This window comes from Poecile atricapillus, chromosome 10 (assembly GCF_030490865.1).
Source record: "Poecile atricapillus isolate bPoeAtr1 chromosome 10, bPoeAtr1.hap1, whole genome shotgun sequence".
In the NCBI taxonomy this organism is placed as follows: domain Eukaryota; kingdom Metazoa; phylum Chordata; class Aves; order Passeriformes; family Paridae; genus Poecile; species Poecile atricapillus.
The window spans coordinates 21,715,710-21,737,871 of NC_081258.1; the positions used below are offsets into that span (position 1 = coordinate 21,715,710).

Genomic DNA, 22,162 nt, shown 5'->3' on the forward strand with positions numbered 1-22,162 from the left:
TACATGGCCCGGCGGAGGGATCCTGTGTGAGGGCACCTGGTACCACGCCTGATAGGCGCCCGCCGGTGCCCGCCCCTGGCGCGGCGGTTCCGGTAACGCGGCGTTCCGCCGGGTGCTGTAACCTGCCCGCGGGGTCCTCGGCTCGCTGAGGGCCGCACGGCGCTGGCGCCACCGCGAAGGAGAGTCGGACCGAAGTCCAGCCCGGGCCGTGGCCCGGTGCCGCAGTCCCCGGGTAAGCGGGCCCAGCGGGCGTTCCGAGCGGGCCCGCTGATCCCGCGGCGGCGCTCGGTGACCCGCGAGGGGAGGCGGCCCCGAGCCCCCGGGGCAGTTCTCCTCTCAGCAGGTGCGTGAGTTCGTAGCGTGCGCCGTGGGTCTAAGTTAATACTAAACCCGTGCATTTTGGCCTTGCAGGGTACGCGAGAGTCTCGTGAGCTGGGGCGGCACGAGGGCTCCGGGTGACGGAGGCGGCCGGGGCGAGCGAGCCTCGTCGCGGGCACGGATGAGCTCCCTCGGGCGGTCAGCAGTCGCGCGCTGGGCTGGATCCATGGCAGACAGGTGAGACGCTTCAGGCAATGAAAAGGCGGCACCTGGGGGCTGTGGACGAGCCGGTGCCCGCCGTGCCGTGCCGAGCCGGTGCCCGCCGTGCCGTGCCCTGCCGGTGCCCGCCGTGCCCTGCCGGTGCCCGCCGTGCCCTGCCGGTGCCAGCCGTGCCGAGCCGGTGCCAGCCGTGCCGAGCCGGTGCCGAGCCGGTGCCCGCCGTGCCGAGCCGGTGCCCGCCGTGCCGAGCCGGTGCCAGCCGTGCCGAGCCGGTGCCCGCCGTGCCGAGCCGGTGCCGAGCCGGTGCCAGCCGTGCCGAGCCGGTGCCGAGCCGGTGCCAGCCGTGCCGAGCCGGTGCCAGCCGTGCCGAGCCGGTGCCAGCCGTGCCGAGCCGGTGCCAGCCGTGCCGAGCCGGTGCCGAGCCGCGGCCCGCGCGGCGGCGCCCTCCGCCATCTTGCCCGTCCGTCTGTCCGCTGCTCTTTGTCTGTCCGCGGCTCCCGGCGCCTGCGGCAGGACCGGGTAAGCTGTGCCGGGCTAGGGTTACCGAAACGGGCCTCGCGGCGGGACCTCCGCTGCCAGGGCCGGTCTGGCTGTCAGGGCTGCCCGGTCGGGACCGCGGGGGCCCGGGCAGGGTTCCCGCGTCCGTCTCGATGCCAGAGGAGCCGCGTCCCTTTGTCTCGATGTCCGGCCGCTTGCGGGCCCGGTCTTTCCTGACGTCTCCCGTGTGCTGGGACTGCCGGCTGATCCCGCTGGCTGCGGAGGTTGCCGAGGTCTTCGTGTCCATCCATCTGAGAAGGCTGATGGGATCCGTGTGTCCGTCTGGCAGTGCGAGGCTGAGAGGATCCTTTTGTCCCTGTGTCTGAGAAAGCTGATGGGATGTCTGTGTCTCTCTGTCAGCGAGAGGCTGACAAAATCCGTGTGTTTGTCCCTCTGAGGAGGCTGACGGGTACTCTGTGTCCATGTGTCTTGTGGGAAATGGGTTCAGCTCCTCCTTTTGTCTGTCTTTCTGAGGGAACAGTTGGAAATGCCACCTTCCTTTGTCAGTTCAACGAAAAGGATGATTATTAGGCTGCAGGAATGGGCATGAGGGAGAAGAGTGTTGGGGCTGAGGTTGCAGTAATTTTTGAAGGGGACGCTCAACTTTTGGGGGGATCAGGATTGCTTAAATCTTTGAGAACTGGGTAGGACTGCTCTGTGCACAGAGCTTTTTGACATGCATGTGGAATGTGTCAGGTGCTGGCCTGGAATCCAGCTGTGGTGATGCAGAACGAGCCCCATAGGCTGAAGGGTGGGGAATGACCCTGGGACAGCCAGCAGAGCTTGGCCAGGGATTTGGAGGATTTCAGTGAAGTATGTGACAGACTCTTCTCTTCTCAGATGAGCCCTTTGCAGAGGGGAGGAACACTCTGTGCTCCAAGGTCAGGGAAACATGTCCCGTCGGAAACAGACCACTCCTAACAAAGTTCACTGTGAGTATGGTGTTATACAGCGCTGTGGGACCCTTGCTCTGTCTGGGTTGTGGGGTGAGGTGGGGAGGAGTGGAATGATGGGAGTGATGGGAAGGGACAGCTTGTAGGGAATGGTGGTTACTCATGTTTTGTCTTAGGGTGTATAAGAAGAGAAACTGAGCTCTGTGCATCAGGGAAGCTGGCTGTGTCCTGGCGTAGCAGGACAGGGATAGGCTTGAACAAACAGCTAATGCTGTGAAGGTAGGTGAGCATGTGCAGGGCCTGTAGCTGGGCTTTGCATTCACACTGCTAAAAGTACAAGTTAGAATACTAGAAAATGTGGCTTGGGGCTCTGGCCTCTCTTGAGTAGCAAAGGAAGTTCTAGGCAAGGTGTTTGGAGCATGCTGGCTAAAAGCCAGCAAGTCCTGGGTTTTGATCTTCACCCTACCACAGACTCAGCTGACTGATCTTGGGCATGTTACTTAAGCTCACTGTACCTCAGTTTCTTACCAGATAAGGAAATAAAGCCATTTGCTCTCTTCTGTCAAGGAATGGGTGGGGGCCAAATCATTTACAGGACAAATAAATGCTGTGTGCCAGATCATTCTTGAGCTGAGGTGGTAAGATGGATCTCTGTTTCTCCATCATTGCCAAGACCATAGTATTTGTTTGACAGTGAAAGGGTTGAAGATGCTGTGTGCGTCAGCACTTCTCATGGGCAGGCTAGAGCCAGGCACCAGTGGAGCTGGGAGACACAGATGAAGGTTTGGCTGCAGAGAGGAAAACACACATACATAGCTTTTGTTTGGCAGCAAACAGGATTTGAGGGGTGTGAAAATATGCCCTTGGTCATACCCAGCTTTGTGGCTGGAAACATGCTTGGAATTTGGGCTGGAATTAGGAAAACAAATTTCCATTTCTATAGACCTGTGAGAGCAAGGCTGCTGAGAGGGCCCTGTGTTTTTTTTGCTGCAGTAGCTGTCAGGGGTATGAGACAGAGCTGAGTGCTGCAGCCCTAACACTGCCTCATTGCTGGTGCTGCTGGCTTGCATGTCTGTGTGTTTGTGTGCTGCCTCTGTGCACAGGTATGCAACAGGCATCTGTGCATGCTGCTCTCTGTGCAAGGGGAAGCACTGGGCTGGAGCTGACACCTTGCACACTTGGTGAGTGCACTGGGAAGAGCTGCCTCTGTCTGAGACTTGCAGCCCCACTGTCTGGGCAGCTTGGCAGAGCCAGCTGAGCTGTCCTCGTTGGCCAGTGAGGTTCTCAAGGAGTGTGGCTTGTGGCACCTGCATTACCTCGTGCTCTCTGATTCCTGCTTCTGGTTGCTGGGTTCCACAGTGGGCAGGGTATAGGTGTAATTTGTCTGATAGTACATTAATGACTTTGGAGTTGTCATTCTTTGAGAAATTTGGTACATTCAGTATTTTGTCCTGTGATACCAGTAACATCCCTTGTGTCCACACACTTCTGCTTCTGAGAGTGCCCAGGCATTACTGCTGCCATTGAGCTCAGGTTTATGTCATGTATGCACATAAGCTGTCTCCCCTGGGCCAGAGTCGGGACCTCTTGCATATGGAAACCAAGCACTACAGCAGCTCTAATGGTGCCGGTAGGGTTTCCATGGTGTTTAGCTGGGTGCTTTTCTGCACTTCACTGCATAAGGGTTATGTTCTTCAGAAGCTTGTACTATCATATACAGAACTCTACATATCACAAAATTCAGATGTGCACTGTTGTCACAGTGAACATTGCTTTTTTTATATGCAATACAAATGATTGTATCTCCAATCTTGGTTTTGGAGGAAGCTGTCTGACAAACACTCTACCAGGGGGCAGGAGGTTGTAGCATCAGGTTTGCCATGGAGTGGAATTCTGGGACCTGTTCATCTCCTTTACATGCAGTATGTTGCTACAGAGCAACTATTCAGCAGGAGCCATCGAGAGCAACAAGTAGAACCACAAGAAAATAAGGGGACCAAGAGATACCAGAAACTTGTCAGTGGTGATGTCTTCACCTTGGGATGAAAAATCTCATCTGTCTTACGATGAACACCACGAAATCGTTGGGACTTCTCTGTCTACCTAGCCTGCTGTGTGTCTGGAGGGCCCAGAAATGCCGTGCAGTGCCCTGACGAGGATAATCGGAGAAAACACCGGCTCCAAGAACGGGGTGAGACAGCAGAATGAGGAGTCAGGCTGAGACATAGCAGACACGTTACTGAGACTTCTTCACAGGGACTGCAGTGGTTGGGAGGAGAGGAATGAAAGGGACAGCAGGTATGCAGCTTTTTACGCAGTTGCCTGCAGCTGGGGTCTGATTTGTCAGGCTACGGGGCTGGGGAACTGCCTTTTGGATTTGCATAAATATGACTGTGCATATATGACTGGACAAATTTGATGGGAGGATGGTGCCTACTTCTTCCTTGCATGGCCACTCCATCTTCTCTTTCCTTCTTGGACTGACTAGGGAGAGTGACATCTGCCAATCTCCTCTCCTTGGCTTGCTTGGTGTCTCCTCTTTCCAGGATTACTTTCCAGGCTTGGCATGACCCTCATTTCACCTTGCTCTCACAACAACATGGTTTTCTGTCCTCATTTAGGACAGAATCACTTTGCTTGGCAAGCAGAGCAACCAGCTAGGAGATTCAAATCAAAACAGTTTTAAATAGAAGGAAATTCAAAATAATACTGAAACAATGGTAAAAATTGTAGTAAAATTTATCACAAAAGTCTTTCTGTGCATGATGGCCAGTCCCACAGTTTTGTCTTCTTTCCCCTGCAGCACATAAATGGCTCTTAAGAATATAATTTTATTTTGCCATGTGGTGCGTGAAAAACACACTAGACAAAGTGCTAACAAACAGAGCAGTAGTAGTGGAATATACTTGTTGAAAAATAAAATGCAGTTAGATTGTTTGTGTGGAGATACCTTAATTGATTCAATTTGGTCTTTATTTTTCTCCCAGACTATGCAGTATAAAAGTATAAAAACTCTAAGCAATTCATCTGTTCTTGCATTCATTGCGCTGTCTCCCCATCAGTCACTGACCACCTTCTGTCTTTGTGCTTGCCAAAATTTGTTGCAGGTACTAGCATGCACTTCTCTTTCCCTGCTGTCCACAAGCTGCTTTGCTTTCTATTGCTTGTGCCCTCTGCAACTGATGCTTATTTTAGAAATCTGGAGAAGAGCTTTTGTTAGTCAGATTAATTTCTGCTTCCAAGCTCTATTTATCATGGTTCCAATATCCCATTAATCCTCTATTTCCTTCCCTTTCTCTCTAACATACACGTTCTGTGCTCTTTGGTGTTCCTTGGATTCTCCTGTCTATAATATTCCCATTTTGAAGGGAAAGTATCTTGCGAGAAATAGCTTCCAGCATTCACAGCCGAGCAGAAATGTTACTTGCATCAAATCCCTTGGTTCTGAAGGGCTCCATGGACTGCCATTGTTAACCCTTTCAATTGTGTTGTTTTTCATTTCAGTAACCACTACAGCAGTGTGGACAACCCAGAATAGCCATGGGGCAGGTGGAATAGATCCACAGTGGTGGAAAGACTTGCAAATTTCAGGTCCAGGAACACAGAGAAGACCTACATGAACAGGGGCTTTTAATTGATGTACAAGGAGGGAATAAAATGACTTACCTATGAGAGACCTTTCTGTTTAGGAAGGAAGGCAGGAGAATGATGTAGTCCCTTTGAATTTTGTTTTGTGGATTTTGGGGTGGGAGTTGTTTGTTTCTGTGTTTATGTTTCAGAACACCTGACAGTTATCGTGCATTTATACAGTTCAAGAAGGGAAGGGCTCAGGGTCTGCTGATACCCCAGCAGACCCTAGCAATCATGCCTGTCCATGTTACACAGTACCACAGGGCTGTCCCCTACCTCCACCACTGCTCACTTGGCATCCCACTCATTCACAGCAGTTTGGAGAGGAGAATGGAATACAAAGCAGAGGCATTTGTGTGATCTCTTGTCCTACATCTCTAGCTGTTTGTAAACAACTACAGTGACTTGTTTTGGTGTTGTGGTCAGCCTGCAGCCCTTTTTGTATTTAATAAAGAAACTTCTGGAGAAGAGTCTGTGAATTCACTATTGAGCATAACATCTTTACTTACGGCAGTGATCCTAAAGCTGTTGCCTTATCTTAACTTCCCTTCCAAATGAATGGAAGTGTACCCAAAGTGGGGTGGAGGTGGGGGTGTGTCTGTTTGTGAGCATGTGTGTGCAGAAACATCGAAAGTATAACCCTGGACCTATCAAACATTAAAGCTGTAAAACTTCATTAAAGTAGGACTTAGTCTGTAGATGAACAGGACACTTTCCTAAGTTCTTTTGTACACTACTATAACACATAAGAAATTGTGTACAAGTGGAAGACAGTGTTTTTCCATGTTTGCCTTTCCCAGTGCCGTGATGTTTTGGGGAGCTGGGGAGGATGCACAGGACATCGCCTGCTAACAGCATGGGTTTGGTTAACAGCTTGCACTGCTGGCTGTAAGCTGGTTGTTCTCTGCACTGTGCTGAGTCAATGCTCTGTGAGCTGTGGGGGTGTTCTACAAAGGCTAAAGGCACACACAATTTCTCCCAGTTACTGTGACTGATGCCAGTGTTCCTTGTGTGAGGAGTTCCTTCTTCTGTCGCCTCAGATAAAGATTCCAGCTCTTAAGTCCTGCAGACTGTCTGCGTGATTTGCATAGCTGAGCAGGAACCTGCCCTGCTTTTGGACTCCAGGCTGATGCTCAGTGGGAGTGTAATCTGTCTGAAAGGGAAAAGAGGGAAGAAAACAAACATGTAATTGCTTCCATGAGCAGCCTCAGTGGAATTCAGGAATTCTGTTTTGGAACTCTGTCAAAGGTAGCAGGACATCTCCCATGGTAGTTTTACATCTGTCCTATGTTCTGCAGGTTTCCTCATTTCACCATGCTTTCTCTTTCTCTTGCAATGCTTTTTTTGGTCTGTGGACTTCTACCCTGGTGGTTTGTAGGTTTCTGCTTCTTGGAGAGGCACTGGAATTCTGTGGTGCTTATACAGTTGTCCCACCAATGTGAGGCTGTGGTCCACATGTAAAAGCACTCCAGGTCATGAAAACCATTCATTGCTGAAATGGCTTCTGATGGAGTGTCACAGCAGTCATGATGGTCCCTGCTGCTTTCAGTGAGAAATAGACTTGGTGCTCCTCAGGCACATGGATTGTGTTCTCAAATCTCTACAGCACCCTTTCTCACATTTCTGAAACAGAATGATAAAAACCTTGAAATGCTTTTGGAAACCTACATGGGGACATTGGGAACTAAAACTCTTCTCCCACAGTCTCAGTGAAACTTCTGAAGGTCTTTGAAATCTTCCATAAATGATGGCTTTTTAAAACCATGCCAAAATTGCAAGGTGAGCCCCAAGGAAGGCAGTGTGAGTGGAGCAACACTGGCTGGAACAGTTCAGCAGATGGGAATGTACCTGTCCTTGTAACAGGAATGGTGCTCTCTCTCAGGAGTTCAATTTCCTGGTTATACTGGTGGCTGCTGTGGCCCTGTACTAAAAGGTAACATAACATAGTCTTCTGAAAGCTATGTTTTGATTTTGTGTAAAAAATGCACTGCATTTTCCTTGGCATTTTCACATTCATGCTTTGAATGGTTCTTGAGTGCTTACGAATCAGTTGATAAATGCAACCCAAAAGCCAGCCTGCTGGGAACCTCAGCATCTTTCCCAAGCCTCCCAGCTCATCCACTGGAAAAGGTAAATCACGACTACACCTGGAACAGCGTAATTTGTTTGCTTTAATATGAAAATTAATTATTGCCTTTTATTGTTACTCTCTGGAACCAAAACTTCTTGGAGCAGGGATTGCTGTAGGAAGTTTTTATTCAGAGCACAAGTAACTACTTTTTTTAAGGGTATGTGCCATCTCCTATTGAGCTGAGCTTGCTGCTTTCAACAAAACAAATTGTTTTGTTCTAAACATGCATCTTAGCTTTCTGGGTTCATTCCCTTAGGTTTCTGTTTTGAGTACATGAAGTGCCAATGAGATTTATTTTAGTGAGAGCCATTCCTGAGCAAGGCAAGGTAGTTTTCTATCCATCATATACACAGGAGAACACAGCTCCAAGCATAGATACCTTCTGTAAAGACAGCTTGTCCTCATCCCTCCTGTGACAGAAGAAGGTGACAGAGCATACCAAGGACAACCCCTAGTTTTCATATCACTGTGAAGGGCAGGTGAGGTACCAGGCACTTAGGGAGGTGCTATTTTTGTGCAAAATGCCTGCTATAGCAGGAATAAGACTTGATAATTTATAAGAGCTATATAGCTCTTATAATACTATATAGCTATATAGTATTATCCCTGATCTGGGATACTGTCACAGTCCCCAGGAGCTTCCCCCCACCCTACAATTGTGCTGTAGGATATTGGTGGATAGCTTGGTAACAGCAAGAGCCACCTGGCTATTTATGGCAGATCTAGGGGGTGACAGGTATTTTGTGGCTGAAGCAGCATATACATAGTACATGGAGCCCAGTGCTGCACATTGCCACTAGTGAGACTCTTCTACATCCAGGCACTGGACTCACACCAGCAGGTGCCAGAGGCTGGTGTGGCAGGGTAGGCAAGCAGAGAAGTGACCTAAGTGCTTTCCAAGAGATGACTCCAGAGGTTCTGCACAGTGCAGGTGAGCAGCCCCATGCCTGTTGTATTTTTGGCAAGCATTGGTGGTGGAAGCATTGGAACAGCACCAGTCTGACTCTTTGTCTTTGTGGCTGCTAGGGGAGCAAGTCTTTGCAGGGCTGGAGGAGCAAGCCCGTCAAGCCATGATGAAAAACAACTTTCCTGCAACTCTTGGGGACCAAAGGCCAACAATTCGTCCACTGCAAGACCCTGACTCCAGCAGCAGTGAGTTCTGCCCCTTCCAGTACCACCAAGGTAGTAGACTGGGGAGACTCTAGAAAGGGGTGAGTCTGAGGGCTATGCAGTGTGTGTGGCTCCTCTGAGGACTGTCTTGCCCAGCTGTCCTCCAGGTTAACCCTTTGCTCCAGTGCAAATTTGTCCTAATGACCGGACCAGCACAGCACAGACTGGGCGATGCCATGGGACCCAGTCCCATATCGCCAGAGCAGGGTAGGTACAGCAGCAGCTCTTGGCTGAAGGTCTGGCAGTTGTCAAGCAAGGCAGTGTAAGAGGCCATGCCCAGGGACTCAAGTGCCCTAGATTGAGTCTAAATGGAACCCCTAGTTACAGGGGGTGGGTAGAGACCCCTTGTAATGCTGGTCAGGACAGTTCAGGCCTATAAGTGCCCTCAGGGTCCTGACACTTGGTATAACTGTTCTGCACATTTCAGGTGGCAGCGATGATGAGGAAACCACTCAGGATGAAGTTTCTTCCCATACATCTGAGGAAGATGGCTCAATGGTGAAAGTGAAGAAGGAATTAGAAAATTCAGAACGACCTGTGGGCGGAACCCCATTGATGAGAGAAAATGAGGCAAGTGTGTACTGGCTCTCCACTCACCGTAGCCTCCAGGGAGAGAGAAGGGTACTGTCCAAATACTTCCTCTCCCCGTCACGTTTCTTTATCTTTCTCTCTCTCCCACCTCCTCCAAACAATGTCTCCTGAAAGGAGGAAAAGGTATGAAGAGCTTTCTGACTGCCTGGAACAGGAGACAGCAGGCACAAACTGGCCAAGATGTTTGCAATGTGTCCTTGCTTCCCTTGGTTCTGGTGCCGTTCTCCAATTGGCTTCCCTTTGCCACAGAATAGGCCCTGCCTTCTAGAGTCCCTGTGCTGGCAAGAACCTGGGTGCAAGTGAGGCTGTCAGGCCTCTGCCTCCTCTCCATGAGATGCAGGAGTTTTGCCCAGAGGCTACATGAAGGAGGTTTCTTTCAGATGTCAAGCACCCAAACCAGCCGGGCAGGTCTGAGCACACAGCACTGGATCTGTGGGCAGTGTTGGGAGGAGCTGAGGAAGGGCAGTGTGCCTGTGGGGGGTCTGTGTACCTTACACATACCTGGCTGTTCCTACCCCTAGGTGCCTGGGAGTTTGAACACTGAGCCCATGCTGGGACTGTCACAATGCCCCCTCTGCCAGCTGGAGTGTGGAAGCAGAGATCAACTCATTGCACACGTGTACCAGGTAGGGATAGTTCCAAACTGTGGAGTGTCTCTGACCTGAAGCCTCAAATCTAGAAACAACTCAAAGCACAGGATAACTTTGTTCTGGTCCTGGCAACCACAGAACAGAGTTTCTAGCTAGGATGTGACTGAAGTTTACAGCTGTAAACTGTGTGTCCAGAGGGCATCCAGGGGAAAGAATTAGCAAGGCCCTGATCTACAGATCTGGAAAACATAACTCTATGCCAAGCCAGTTTCTGCAAGTATTTCAGGCAAAAACCAGACAGTTCCATCAAACTAAACACGGAAGCAATTTTTATATCATTCAGTGAGATAAGAAACCTTCCTCTTAATTATTTATTTTATACCTCATTACAGTTCCTGTAATTACCCATGAGAATAGCTATTCTTCCTCAAAGTAATTCCAGTGTTGCAAGAAATCCGTGGTGAAGTCTTAGATTTTGTTGTCAGTGCTTTCTTAGTAGTACATCAAAGTCTGTAGCAGAAGGAATGAAGCAGAACTGAACTGGCTGCTTACCTGTACCAGCTGTCTCTATTCAAGTGCTTCCTCACCAGCATCTTGCCTCGCTGTTAATTGAGTCATGCTTTGTCCTGCACCAGCAGCTCCTCAAATGCATTTCTGAAAACAAAAGTCAGGTCTTACAATCCAAGTGTTTAGGCCTTAATTTTTCCTCCTGCACTGGAGTTGAGCTGTACAGGGGTTTCCTCCTTGTTTGACCTGTGACACACCAAATTAATTGTCTAGAGCTTGGTCTAAAAGCTGGCAGACAGAAGTTTAGTGGTAAAGGATTCCCTTTCCAAGAGGCTGAACAGAATGGTTTTAGCATGCCTTGGACTGGGCAGGGAGCTAGGCAATGTGTAACTACCACCCGAATGGTGTGTTTTGCAGCACACTGGAGCGGTGGTGAGTGCCAAGAGCTACCTGTGTCCTGTGTGTGGCAGAGCCCTCAGCTCCCCGGGATCCCTTGGAAGACATCTCCTGATCCACTCAGAGGACCAGCTGTCCAACTGTGCAGTTTGTGGAGCACGCTTCACCAGCCACGCCACCTTCAACAGGTCAGGGTCACCCTGGCCAGTGAGTGGGCTAGGGCAGCACATTAAAGATTAGGTGGGTTGCCTTGAATGACTCAGAAGTTGTGGCTCTGGACCAACTGAGGCCTGTAGGACAGTGCTAAACACCCCCAGTGAGTGACAGTCTCTTGATCCCTTCCTGTCTGCAGTTCTGCATCCCCTGCCAAGATGTCTGCAGGCTGTGCTGGTAGAAGGGTCGTTCTTAACACTGTGCAGGGCTAGAGAAGTGCAGAATGCACTGTGGGCTCAAGTCACTGGAGAACAATCCACCCCTTTCCTTGCCCAGCAATTCACTGGAGTAAGGCTGCACTATCCAGATGTGTTTGTCATGTCCAGAGCAGGACTACAGGCAGAGACCAAAATGTTCTTTCTTTGTGTCCTGCTTAGTGGGCGATTATCCACTGGCTAGCAGAATGGGGCTAAAAGGAGAAGTTCAGAGATACAGGGGAGAAGCAGCTTGCTGGTTTGTTCCCACTCTTGGACTCTTCCAACCCAGATACTGCTCTCGGCTAATCCACTTCCTTACCCTGGATAGGATAGTGCTTTATTTTAGATACTTAGACATATCTGTGGGCAAATGATTTAGCAGAGGCCTCTGCCATGGGCTGTAGTGGGAACATTGTTCACGGCAGCCCACGGGCACTCAGAGATGGGGACTCTGCCCACAGCACCAAGCCTCTGACTCCATTCATCCTGCTTTGCAGTGAGAAGCTGCCAGAAGTGCTCAGTGCGGATCGGCTGCCGGCACCACAGAGCCAGGGCCCCTCCAGCACCGAGGGTAAGGATGTTGCCTTTTGCACCCCTGTGTATCCTGCGGGCATCCTCCTGGTGTGCAACAACTGCGCCGCATACCGTAAGCTACTCGAGGCGCAAACCCCCGGCATGCGCAAGTGGGCCCTGCGGCGCCAGAATGAGCCCCTGGAAGTGCGGTTGCAGCGCCTGGAGCGGGAGCGCACGGCCAAGAAGAGCCGGCGGGACAATGAGACACCCGAGGAGCGGGAAGTGAGGCGCATGCGGGACCGGGAAGCCAAGCGGCTGCAGCGCATGCAGGAGACAGATGAGCAGCGGGCACGGCGGCTGCAGAGGGACCGGGAAGCCATGCGCCTGAAACGTGCCAACGAGACCCCCGAGAAGCGACAAGCCCGGCTCATCCGGGAGCGTGAGGCCAAGAGGCTCAAGCGGCGCCTGGAGAAAATGGATATGATGCTCCGGGCACAGTTTGGCCAGGACCCCTCTGCCATGGCCGCTTTGGCAGCTGAGATGAACTTCTTTCAGCTGCCAGTAAGCAATGTGGAGCTGGAGAGCCAGCTGCTGGGCAAAATGACCTTTGAGGAGCAGAGCAACAGTGCGTTGCACTAAACCACAGCCAAGAACTGTGCTGCCTTTGCTGCACCTGCCACATGTGCACTAGCAGGCTTCTGCACTCAGGAGGCTGCTGAGGGTCCCTGCCTGAGCCTCCCTGACAGGTGGTTATGGTTTTCCTCTGAACCCAGGAGGAGAACAGAGCTGCGAGATGCCTGCCAAAACAGCTCTGGTGGGAGCAGATTCTGAGGATACAGTCTGCTCTGGGGGCCAAGTCACAGCCTGTGACAGAACGAAAATAAATTAATGTATTAATTGACATTAATTCATGTTCACATGTATTAGTCCCCTTCCTTACCTTTTGTGCTTTGTCCTGTTTTTGGGCCCTTGCCTTGTAAATGGGTCTAGACTGCTGAAGTTATGCTGTAGGTGAAACCCACCTCAAGAAAAAAGGATCTTGTTTACTGCAGCATGAGTTACAGAGCTGAAGACAGATAGGCCACAAGTCCTCCAGGAGTAAATCATTTGCAGCTTGTGCCCATAAAAAGGAAACAAAGGAGGATGTCCTTCTGGAAATTACTGTGCATACCCTTTTTTTAAACATCATTATTACATACTTAGTTGCAGTAGCATCCATGGAAAAACTAAGGAACCTGATGTCCTGTTTTTAGATAAAAAAAAAACAACAGTGAAAGACTGGCCAAGGTAAACAAATAGCAAACAAGTTTGCTGCTTTACTCACAAGTTAATTTTCACTTAAACAGTATTTCAGGTTTGCAAGTGAAAGAGTTGACTGAATGGTAATAGAGTAGGTCAGTGTCTAGGACTATGGGTTTGCTTTTGCCTTTATTCAGCAGTGGTGAGGCCACATCTAGAGATCTGTGTCCAGTGCTGGAGTCCCCAGTGCAAGACATACTGGAGGCAAAATGTGATCATAGCCTGTGCCTACAAGAAAAGGTCCCCATTGCTAATAGAAATCACTGTTAAAACTATGCAACTATGGAAATTATATCTAGGCATCTTTAAACTGCAAAAGGCAAAGCAGTGGCACAAAGGGACTCATGGCGGGGCAAAGAAGTGGTACACTCTCCATTATTCGGCTTCTTTAAGAATAAGCACTTGAAAATGCTTGATGTAGCTTTGTGGTTTTTAGATATCAGCCCACCAAAAGGCAGTGTGCCACACTTCTGTGTTTTGTAGCCTGAAAACCCCTATTACCTCCATAGCATTTCCAGTTAAGGTCTAGAGTCATACACGGTTTAAACACCTTGGGAAGTACTGGCTTCTCTCTGATGGCTGTTTCTCTTCTTTACGTTAGAAATGGTGGTCACAAGACCGCTACTTGAGATCAGAAGAGTAAAGTTAAAACAAGAAGCAAAATCTTTTGATCAGATTACTTAAAACCCTCATTTCCTACTAATTTTTCAGCTTGAAAAATGGTTGATTGCAGTCCCTTAAAGCCCTGATTAAAATAGTTACCTTCAAAATGCATAATGTTGCATTTTTCTGGCAATAATGAACTACTCTTATAGCCAGCCCTGGGGATGCTGCTAGGGAACAGCATTGAATCTTTTCTCCACCTGCCACTGCAACATTTAGTTTCCTCCCTGTACAGAAGCTGTTTGAACATGACGTTCATTCATCACGTAGAACTGAACCCAGGAGCCATCCCTGCTTCTCTCTCTCTGGGAAAAGGCACTGTAAAGGAGCTGTTCAGTTCCATGTTCCTTTGTTCATGTCCCCCTTTTGTTCTGTGATCTCTCATTTTTATTCTTACTTCTGTTCATTTTCATACTAAAATTCCCAGTTTGCTTCTGGCAGTATCTGCTTTTTCTCTGCCTCATGTTTTGCTTGCCCAGCAGAAATGTACCTTTACTCTGCAACATGCACCTGGAACTTTCCCTGTAGCATCACTGACACCTTATCTTTATTCCAAGGGGTTCAGGAGAGACCACATAACACAAAAGCATCCGAAAACACAGAATTATGGCTAATAATCAATCTTTCACCCTGTATCTTGCCCTTGACATGAGTCTCCAGATCACTGTGTAAATCCAGAGAAGTCACAAGCTAATGACCAGTGATACTGCAGACAAGCAAAAAGTCTCAAACACCAAAGGAAAAGCTATTGGTTTATATATAGATATATATATATGTATATAGATATATACTGTGTTTACAGAGTCAACAAGTTAAATGCAATATTCATAAAAGCATTAACAATAAAAATACAATCTGTTTGTAGGCAAGTACAGACTTAAAATGGTAAAACAGGAAAAAGGATCTCACCAAAGTACAAATATACAGTACAAATTGATTTATTTAAAACAGTTACAAAAAAAGCACAACAAAATAGAGATTATCCTTAGAATTATTAATGCTTTGTTAAAGATCAGGTAGGAGGAAAGGGGCAGGGACAAAGTTGGAGGGGAGCACCTGACTAGTTCTAAGGCTTTAGATACACTGCATCGGTTACATGTTAATACAGCCATATACTGGGGATTATAGTGAGGGGTCAGCACTTTTATCTACAAACATCTCTCTGCCTCAGGGCAGCCCAGCCAGCTCCCCCATGTCTCTCTCTCTCTGAGCAGACCCTCCCCGGTGCTAAGGTGCCATGAAAGCCAAAAACAACTCGAGTGTGCCAGGGGTGTGTTGGCAGGGTGGGTGGCAGCAGCCTGAAGGACCTTAGGGGGCAATTCTGTCCTTGATGGACAAGTGTGAAGGCCGTGGAAGGGCCTGGACCATCAGCATTTTAAACTCTATGTGGAACACCCTGGGCCAAACTGTATTGAATGTGTATTTGTAGCTGTCTTAGCAGCTTCTGACAAGTGTCAGGCTCTAGCACAGCTTGAAAGACAAGGAGCAGTTGCGAGTGATGCTGGGGAAAGGCACGTGTGCTGCTGTGGGCAGGAACTAGCATTTGGGCTACTCCAGCTGCTGTAGTTTCTTTCACAATATTTTCTGAGACAAGGATTGTTAGTTCTCTATGGGACAAAGTGACTTGAAGTGTGGGGTGGGGACAGGGACACTTAATGTGAAAAGTGCAATACAAAAAGCTGCTCAGCAGCTGGAAGGGGAAGCCAGAGGGGCCTCTGTAGCTTCCTTCCCTTCCAGACAGCTTCCTCTGCATAGTCTGGTAGTGATGAGCACTCGTTGCTGTGAATGCACAGCCCAGAGACAGGCTTGGCTCCACTGTGCAGCTAACCCAAGGCATGTTCCATGGGATGGGACAAACAGCTACAGACCCCATTATTTCATCCCATGCGCTCCTGCTACAGAGTGTGAGCTGGATAAGATTAGGGCCTCCTCCAGGCAGACCACAGCTCTCCTACCCTCCACAACAGCAGCAGGAACATGGTGTATTTCTCTGAGAAGTCTGTCACATCTCTGCCAGCAGAAAAGCCCAGGTGACCATCCCACTCTGCAATGTCTTCCTGGCTTTATCTCCTCCTTTCCCTGTAAACCCAAGAAATAAAAGCCTCCTCCATGGGCTCATTCACAGCCTTACTCCTGCAGCAGAGCCTGTCTCACACATGCCCCATCCCAGGAGAGCCTCAGTGATCAATACAACCACCACTATGGTGCTAAGGCATACAGCCCTGCCCAGTAAGGACAGGTTCCTGTGATAACAGTACTGCTGAGCTAGGCTGGAGAGTTGCCTGTGGCCCTTGCCTGCCCACCCTTTGGGGCAAACAGCCAGACACACAGGTTCTCCATCTCAGTCCCTTGTCATGAGCTGTGCTTCAAACCACTGCTTCCAGGGACGAGCAGGCAGCTGAAATGTACACAACAGCAGGACTGACAGGAGTCTGGGTAAAAGCACCAAGGTCCAGTTCACACTGGCCTGTTCCACAGAGCTCAGGACTGCACCCAGCAGAGGTGCAGCAAACCAAAGTCCAGGTCAGCAGCCAGGTAAACAACAGGGCAAGCACCTTCACAGCCCTTCACCTGCCTACAGTACAAAGCTATTTAAGCCACACTGCATCTTGCCTCATTTGTCAGTAGTGCCCATTCAGACCACTGCGCAGTGCAGCTGAGATGGAGGAGTTACAGTAACACACACAGCGTAAGGCAACCTCTCCAAACCCTCTCTCTAGGACATTGGTGTTCAGAGACACTCAAGGGACTCTGCACCCTCAGCTGCTCAGACATTGCCTCTGTGGTGTAACCAGCCCCTCTACATTCATATGCTGTATGCATACGAGATCCCTTTCTCAAGTGCCTGTCACAGCCCTGAATTCCTCTGCATGCACCGTGCATAGAACAGGCATGAGAACCTGGCCTCCTCTGCCTCCTGCCTTTGGCCACAGACACCTCAGCTATCCTGTGCATTAAGTACTAATTACCAACATTAATGGAGAGTTTTACGTAGGAGAGTCCAGTCAGCGGGAGCTGTGACACCCCCAGGTGACAAAGGGGCCCAGGTGGACACTTCACTGACAAACAGAGCTGTGAAAACATCTGTTCCTACATCTGTAACCCTAACCCAAATTACCCTACAGTTACATCTGTAACCCTAACCCTAACGCTGCACCTGAGGAGGCAGAATCTTCACACAACAGCATCACTGTGACTTCACACATCCCAAATGCAGCTGATAAAACCAGAAGTGTGTCATTTGGAAGCAGCTACACGTGATACGGGGGCAGCATCCTCATTCTGGAGAACCCTGTGAGGCACAAACACTGAGGGCATGATTAGCACACATCTCACCTAGGGCCTGTCCTGGTGCAGGCATTTTAAAGGCAACAGAGATAGCTAGCAATGTGCTATGAAAACAGAACTGAGGCCAGGATGGAAGGGGCATTCTGGAGACTCACTTGCCTAATACAGACAGAGAATGTGTCCATTGCACAGTCAGCAGAAGCCAACCACACTCCTGGGGAGTGCAGAACAGCCCTGAGACAGTACCACTGCAAGGAGAGGTGCTGACACACACCATTCTGTGACAGAGAGGAGTGGTGCTCCAAAAGTCAGGCACACTTGACAATTTTCAGGCAGATGAGAGCAGGGAGACAGGAATGGCATGCTGAACATCAGGGCTCTGCACACTAAGAAAGGCCCCCTCCAAAGCCTGGTCCTAGCATAGAGATGGGCACCTGAATAGAAGGAATACTCAACCCAAGTTAAGTCAGTGAAAACTGTTTTCTCACCAGAACAGTGACTATTCTTTATCCTAGCTGAGCAATGGTGTCATAACACACCAGCAGAGAGGGCAGATTAGCGTCACTACAGGAGCCTTCACTCAATAGAGTGTTATCACCATAATCAGGTCTTCATACACAATTGTATTAAATCTCACCATGAAAAAGACTACTCTTGATTTTACCACATTGTTCTACAGAGGAACTCCAAAGAGAAGCATCAGAAAAACTAACACAAAATTACCCCAAAATGCCCTGTGATGCTATGATATTTTCAGAGTCTGTATATTAGTCATAGAATTGTACTTAGCACAAACTTTGTACCTTGCCTGCACATGCACAAACACTTGTCTCTTGTCTAAAGCTTATTCAGGAAACTGCCTGCAGGGAAGGATTAGCCATCTGGAACATTTTTCTGACTTAATTACAAAATAGCATCAGTCTTCTCACAGAAGAAGGATGTTTTCACCCTTCCCTAGAGAATGCTGAATGTGTTTTGCTTCAGATTTTAAAAAACCCTGAACCAATAAGATACCTAAAACCAAAATTCAACCAAACAAAAAATATCCAACCCTATTCATCCCTAGGTTAAGCCTCTGCAAAAGCTATAAGCCCAGGAGGGTTTTTTTTTTTGAAAGTTATTAACATGGGAAGAAAGATTTGATTTGGTGCTAAAACAACTAAGTAGACTTTATAGCAGGAAACAAATGTCTCCCATCCCAACCTGTGTCCCCTCTCAAGTGCTCAAGTTCCCTATTCACCTGCAACCAAGCCCATACATTTGGTCCTTCCTCTTGAATTTCTGTGATTCAATCAAATCCATACATTCTTTGAAAGAAGAAAGAGCAGTTGGTTTCAGTGGAAGAGATGTTAATCAGAACCACCAGAGAAGCACCTCCATCCTGCCCTTGAGAGCTCCATCGGTGAATGGTCCTTTTAAAGTGCATGTGTGAAGAAAGGGGATACTGGGAGTAGAGCCCCCAAACTCCAGTGAGGAGCCATCTCTCCCCATCATGAGAAAGGTGGCATAAAATCTTCACCAATTTTATCTGCTACCTTAAGCCAAGTTTGCCCTCCTCATCTCCCTACCTGCCTCGAATGCTCGGCCCCTGCCCTGCAGGGAGTCAGTTATCCCAGGAGGTGGGAGAAGGCCCCAGCCTCCAGCCTCTGGAATGCTCTCATCACACACTCATGAGCGCATCCCTGCTCCCCACCCCAGCTAGCCTGTCACTGCTCCCTGAGGCACTGGAGCCCTCCTGACTCCCCAGGAGGAACTGGTCAGCCATGGAACTGGAATGGAGCAATTCCTGCAAGGCCAAGAGCAGCCTTTGCTGGTGAGCCTCTAACAGAGTCTGTGCAATTCCTCCACCTGATGGTGAGGCTCACCTGCTCTGGCCACCCTACCTCACACCTCCAAGGGATCATTTCCCTGCATTTGAACGCCCTTCAATAGACAGCTTGACTTCCTGGGGAATGAAAGAGGGACGGAGCAGAGGGGAACGAGGCTCCTCTGCCTGCACACTGTATCTTTGGAAGCCTGGGGCCAAACTGTACAGACTACCAGCCTCAGGGTGAGAAGATTCTGCACGAGAGCTCTGGGCCATACTGGTTGTATCTGTGTGGCTCTTCTTCTCAGCAGCTCTGTCAGATGGCTCTCTGGGCCCCTGAGGTGTTTGTTCCAATCTCTCCCTAGCAGATACCAGCTGATCCGTGAGAGGGGAGTTGGCCTGAGAAGCCGAGTTGCCATTCATGCTCTGTAAACTGATTGATATGCAGACATCCCCCACCTGCAGCCTGTGACAGGGTAAAGCAAAGAGCTGAGCAGTCCTCCCGGGGCTGCAGGAGGACCAGCCCTGGCCATACACAAAGAAGGGATGCTCTGGGGGCACATCAATGCTCACTTTACTTTGCTGCTCCCCAACCACAAAATGCAGTGTGACAAGCCCAGGCCACTGGCTTTCCTGAATATCCACCACAGTGCTGGAGTCAATCTTCAGGCCTCCACTCACCTCCGCACTGCGAACAAAGTCTTGAGTCTGCAGGTCCTCCACCCGCTTCAGCTCTCCTGTTGCCAGCTGGATGATGGCTCCTTTCATGAAGTGAGAGGGCAGTTGTGAGGAGCTGGGTGGCTGCAACTGGGGCAGCTCCTTTTCAAGTACATTTCCTCGAGCCTGTGCATCTGGGCTCTCCCTCACCAGGGCTTCTGAAGCGGAAGACCTGACAGGCTCAGATCCAATGGGAACAAGTACTGGCTTGCCATTGGCTATCACCATTCCTTTGGCTAACTGTCTCTGTCTCACAGTCTCTTCGGGGGACATTCCACATGGGCTCCGGGACTGGCTGTTCCCAGCTGCAGCCCTGTCTGTGGTGTTCCTCAGCATGTCTCCCTGGATTTTATGGCAAAGGTTCAAAGGGCTTGGGCCATCTTTCCTCTGGGCTGCCAGAACGTGATAATCCTGAGATGCCAACACCCCCACCACCCTCTGAACCTCCAGATCGGTGTCTGGGGTGTTCCTGTGAGTAGGCACAGAGATCTCTCTTCCCAGCATCTGGTAACCTGGAAGGAACTGTCCATCGCCCATACATCCTGCTGCAGCCCCGGGGGGCAGACAGTCCTCAGCTGCACTGCAGGCAGAGTCCACAGCCTCGCTGGGCCTCCTGGCCACGCTTTGCTCCAGGGGCCTCTGCCCACCATTGGCCGCAGCCACCTCTGAGCTCAGCTGACTGTCTTGCTGAGGAGACTCTGGGCTACCACCTGCTACAGGTGCCTCATAGGCTGAATACCCTGGTGGGAGGCGGGACATCTGATAATAAACAGGAATTCTCCCCGCTGCCATGTCCAGTGGTTGAGGCGCAGTGTGGTGCTGCATCTGCCCAGAAGAGGCCGCAGAGGCGGATTTGTTGAAGCTGTGGGTGGGAGAGGTAGTCTGGGGGGAAGGAGCAGCTTCTTCTGTGAACAGGGAGGCATATGGCACAAAGTGAGGGACATGGGGGGCAGTAAGGTTGGTGGAAGGAGACAAGAGAGGACTAGGCAGGAAGGCAGGAGGGATGGCATAGGGCACTGTGTAGTGGGAACCGATGAGCTGCAGGGAAGCCGAAGGGATCTGTGCATAGTGGAGGGAGGGGAAGGGCACCGCCGGGTGCTGGATGATGGGCGAGGTCACGTTGAAGGCGGGGGACAGGGGGCTCACGTTCACCACGGGGTGCAGACCCGTGGGGGAGAAGGTGGCAGGCGGTGCTGCCACTTTGTAGAGCATCCCATACTGGTCCACCGTCAGCCCCGCCGCCGCCTCGGGGGACTCGCCAGGACCGTAGCGCGGTGCGGCGGGAGCCGGCCGAGCCGTACGAGCCCATTCGGGGCCCTCGCCCGAACCCGGGGCTCCCCCCGCCCGTCCCGCCTCGGTGCCAGTGTTGGCGGCGGCAAGTTCCCGCTTCTTTGGCGGGAGACACTCCTGGCTCCGCTCGTGGCCCGCTCTCATGGCGCCCCGCGGTGTGCCGGCAGCCCCGGCCGCGACGCTCGGTCATGGGGGCACCCACTGGGCTCCTGGATCCGCGCCGCCGGTCGCCGCCTCACCTGTGCCGGGAACAGAGGGAGCCATGAGTCCTAGCCGCAGGAACGGGGGGCGGCCCAAGCCCCGGCTCCGGGAACGGGCACGACGACGGCCCCTGGCCCAGGGTCGAAACGCCGGGGACGGAAGACGCCCGAGCCCGGTCGCCGTCCCCAACCCCGGCCCCAAAATTCCGGCCGCACTTGCCGCGCACCCCGCATCATCACGTCCCGCGGGCCCGCCCGGTACCCGCCCGGTGGCCGCGGCTCACCCTCCATGGCCCGGACCGGCCCCGCGGGCCCGCCCGGTGCCCGGACCGGCTCCTCCCCACCCGCAGCGCACGCCGATGACGCGTCGCAGAGCAATGACGCACCACCGGAACTACTCGCTCGGCGGCAGGGGTCGTGATTCCGCCGCGTCCGGATGGCGTCACGGAGCCACAGCGCCGTTGCCGTGGCAACCAGCTGCGTCCGCCCGGGTCTCAGTCCGGCCCGGCCCGAGGGCCCTGCCCGGGGCCCGGCCGCGCGGCGCGAGTCCCCTGGCGGCAGCGCCCTGTGCCTCTGGTTAGCCCCGCACCCCGGACGGGCTCTCTCAGCGGCTGGCTGGCAGCGCGGGCCCCGCGGCAGCAGCCGTCGGTCTGAACGTGCCTGTGCCCTCTCTCGCACCCCCGCAGTGTCCGGCCGGCCCCGTGCTGCTGACCGGGCTCCGCGGAGGGCACTTCCGCGCCATTCGGTGATCGTTAATGTGACATAAGGTCCTGGAAGTGGAGAGCATAAGGTCCTGGAAGAGCTGCGTGGGGCGGCGGTGGCTCTGTACCCTTTTCCAGAGACGCCTCGTTTTCTGCCGCACACTGAGCTCCCCCCATCGCGGTTGGATTTTTAAACAGTGCGAGATTCGGCGGGCTGGGAGCGCTTTTGCCCCTCCGGCTTCGGAACCCCCCGATCCCGGAACCGCGGACACGGGCGACGGGTCCCCCCCGG

The 22,162-nt window shown here is 51.3% G+C and overlaps 2 protein-coding genes across 12 annotated transcripts; one reads left to right on the top strand and one right to left on the bottom strand.

Moving 5' to 3' along the window:
- Positions 1–10: 10 nt before the first annotated feature.
- On the top strand, positions 11–12,812 carry ZNF821 (zinc finger protein 821). 9 transcript variants are annotated; one of them, XM_058845839.1, is made up of 9 exons: positions 11–232; positions 412–555; positions 1,915–2,006; positions 8,549–8,659; positions 8,755–8,910; positions 9,326–9,468; positions 10,011–10,115; positions 11,004–11,170; positions 11,890–12,812. In XM_058845839.1, exons 3-9 carry the CDS (start codon positions 1,967–1,969, stop codon positions 12,542–12,544), a joined length of 1,377 nt encoding a protein of 458 aa, XP_058701822.1. In that variant the 5' UTR covers positions 11–232; positions 412–555; positions 1,915–1,966; the 3' UTR covers positions 12,545–12,812. The 9 variants fall into 9 exon arrangements, 5 of the variants coding, with proteins under 5 accessions (XP_058701822.1, XP_058701825.1, XP_058701824.1 ...); XM_058845841.1 differs by having other exon boundaries at positions 34–232; positions 8,755–8,880; XM_058845840.1 differs by having other exon boundaries at positions 228–343.
- Positions 6,616–21,567, bottom strand: ATXN1L (ataxin 1 like). Of its 3 annotated transcripts, none has more exons than XR_009278355.1 (4): positions 21,454–21,566; positions 19,644–21,208; positions 10,632–10,733; positions 6,616–6,750 (listed from the first exon to the last, which is right to left on the bottom strand). XR_009278355.1 is itself a non-coding variant. In XM_058845828.1 (2 exons), exon 2 carries the CDS (start codon positions 21,111–21,113, stop codon positions 19,056–19,058), a length of 2,058 nt encoding a protein of 685 aa, XP_058701811.1. In that variant the 5' UTR covers positions 21,114–21,208; positions 21,454–21,567; the 3' UTR covers positions 14,790–19,055. The 3 variants fall into 3 exon arrangements, 1 of the variants encoding a protein (XP_058701811.1); XR_009278354.1 differs by lacking the exon at positions 6,616–6,750 and adding an exon at positions 7,165–7,220; XM_058845828.1 differs by lacking the exons at positions 6,616–6,750; positions 10,632–10,733 and having other exon boundaries at positions 14,790–21,208; positions 21,454–21,567.
- Positions 21,568–22,162: the final 595 nt, after the last annotated feature.

Bases quoted from the DNA above. Each gene is read 5' to 3' on its own strand.
- ZNF821 (XM_058845839.1), top strand. From the start codon at position 1,967: ATGTCCCGTCGGAAACAGACCACTCCTAACAAAGTTCACT. The intron at 8,660-8,754 runs GTGAGCAGCCCC...TGTGGCTGCTAG, and splicing joins AGAGGTTCTGCACAGTGCAG to GGGAGCAAGTCTTTGCAGGG. The intron at 8,911-9,325 runs GTAGTAGACTGG...TGCACATTTCAG, and splicing joins CCCCTTCCAGTACCACCAAG to GTGGCAGCGATGATGAGGAA.
- ATXN1L (XM_058845828.1), bottom strand. From the start codon at position 21,113: ATGAGAGCGGGCCACGAGCGGAGCCAGGAGTGTCTCCCGCCAAAGAAG.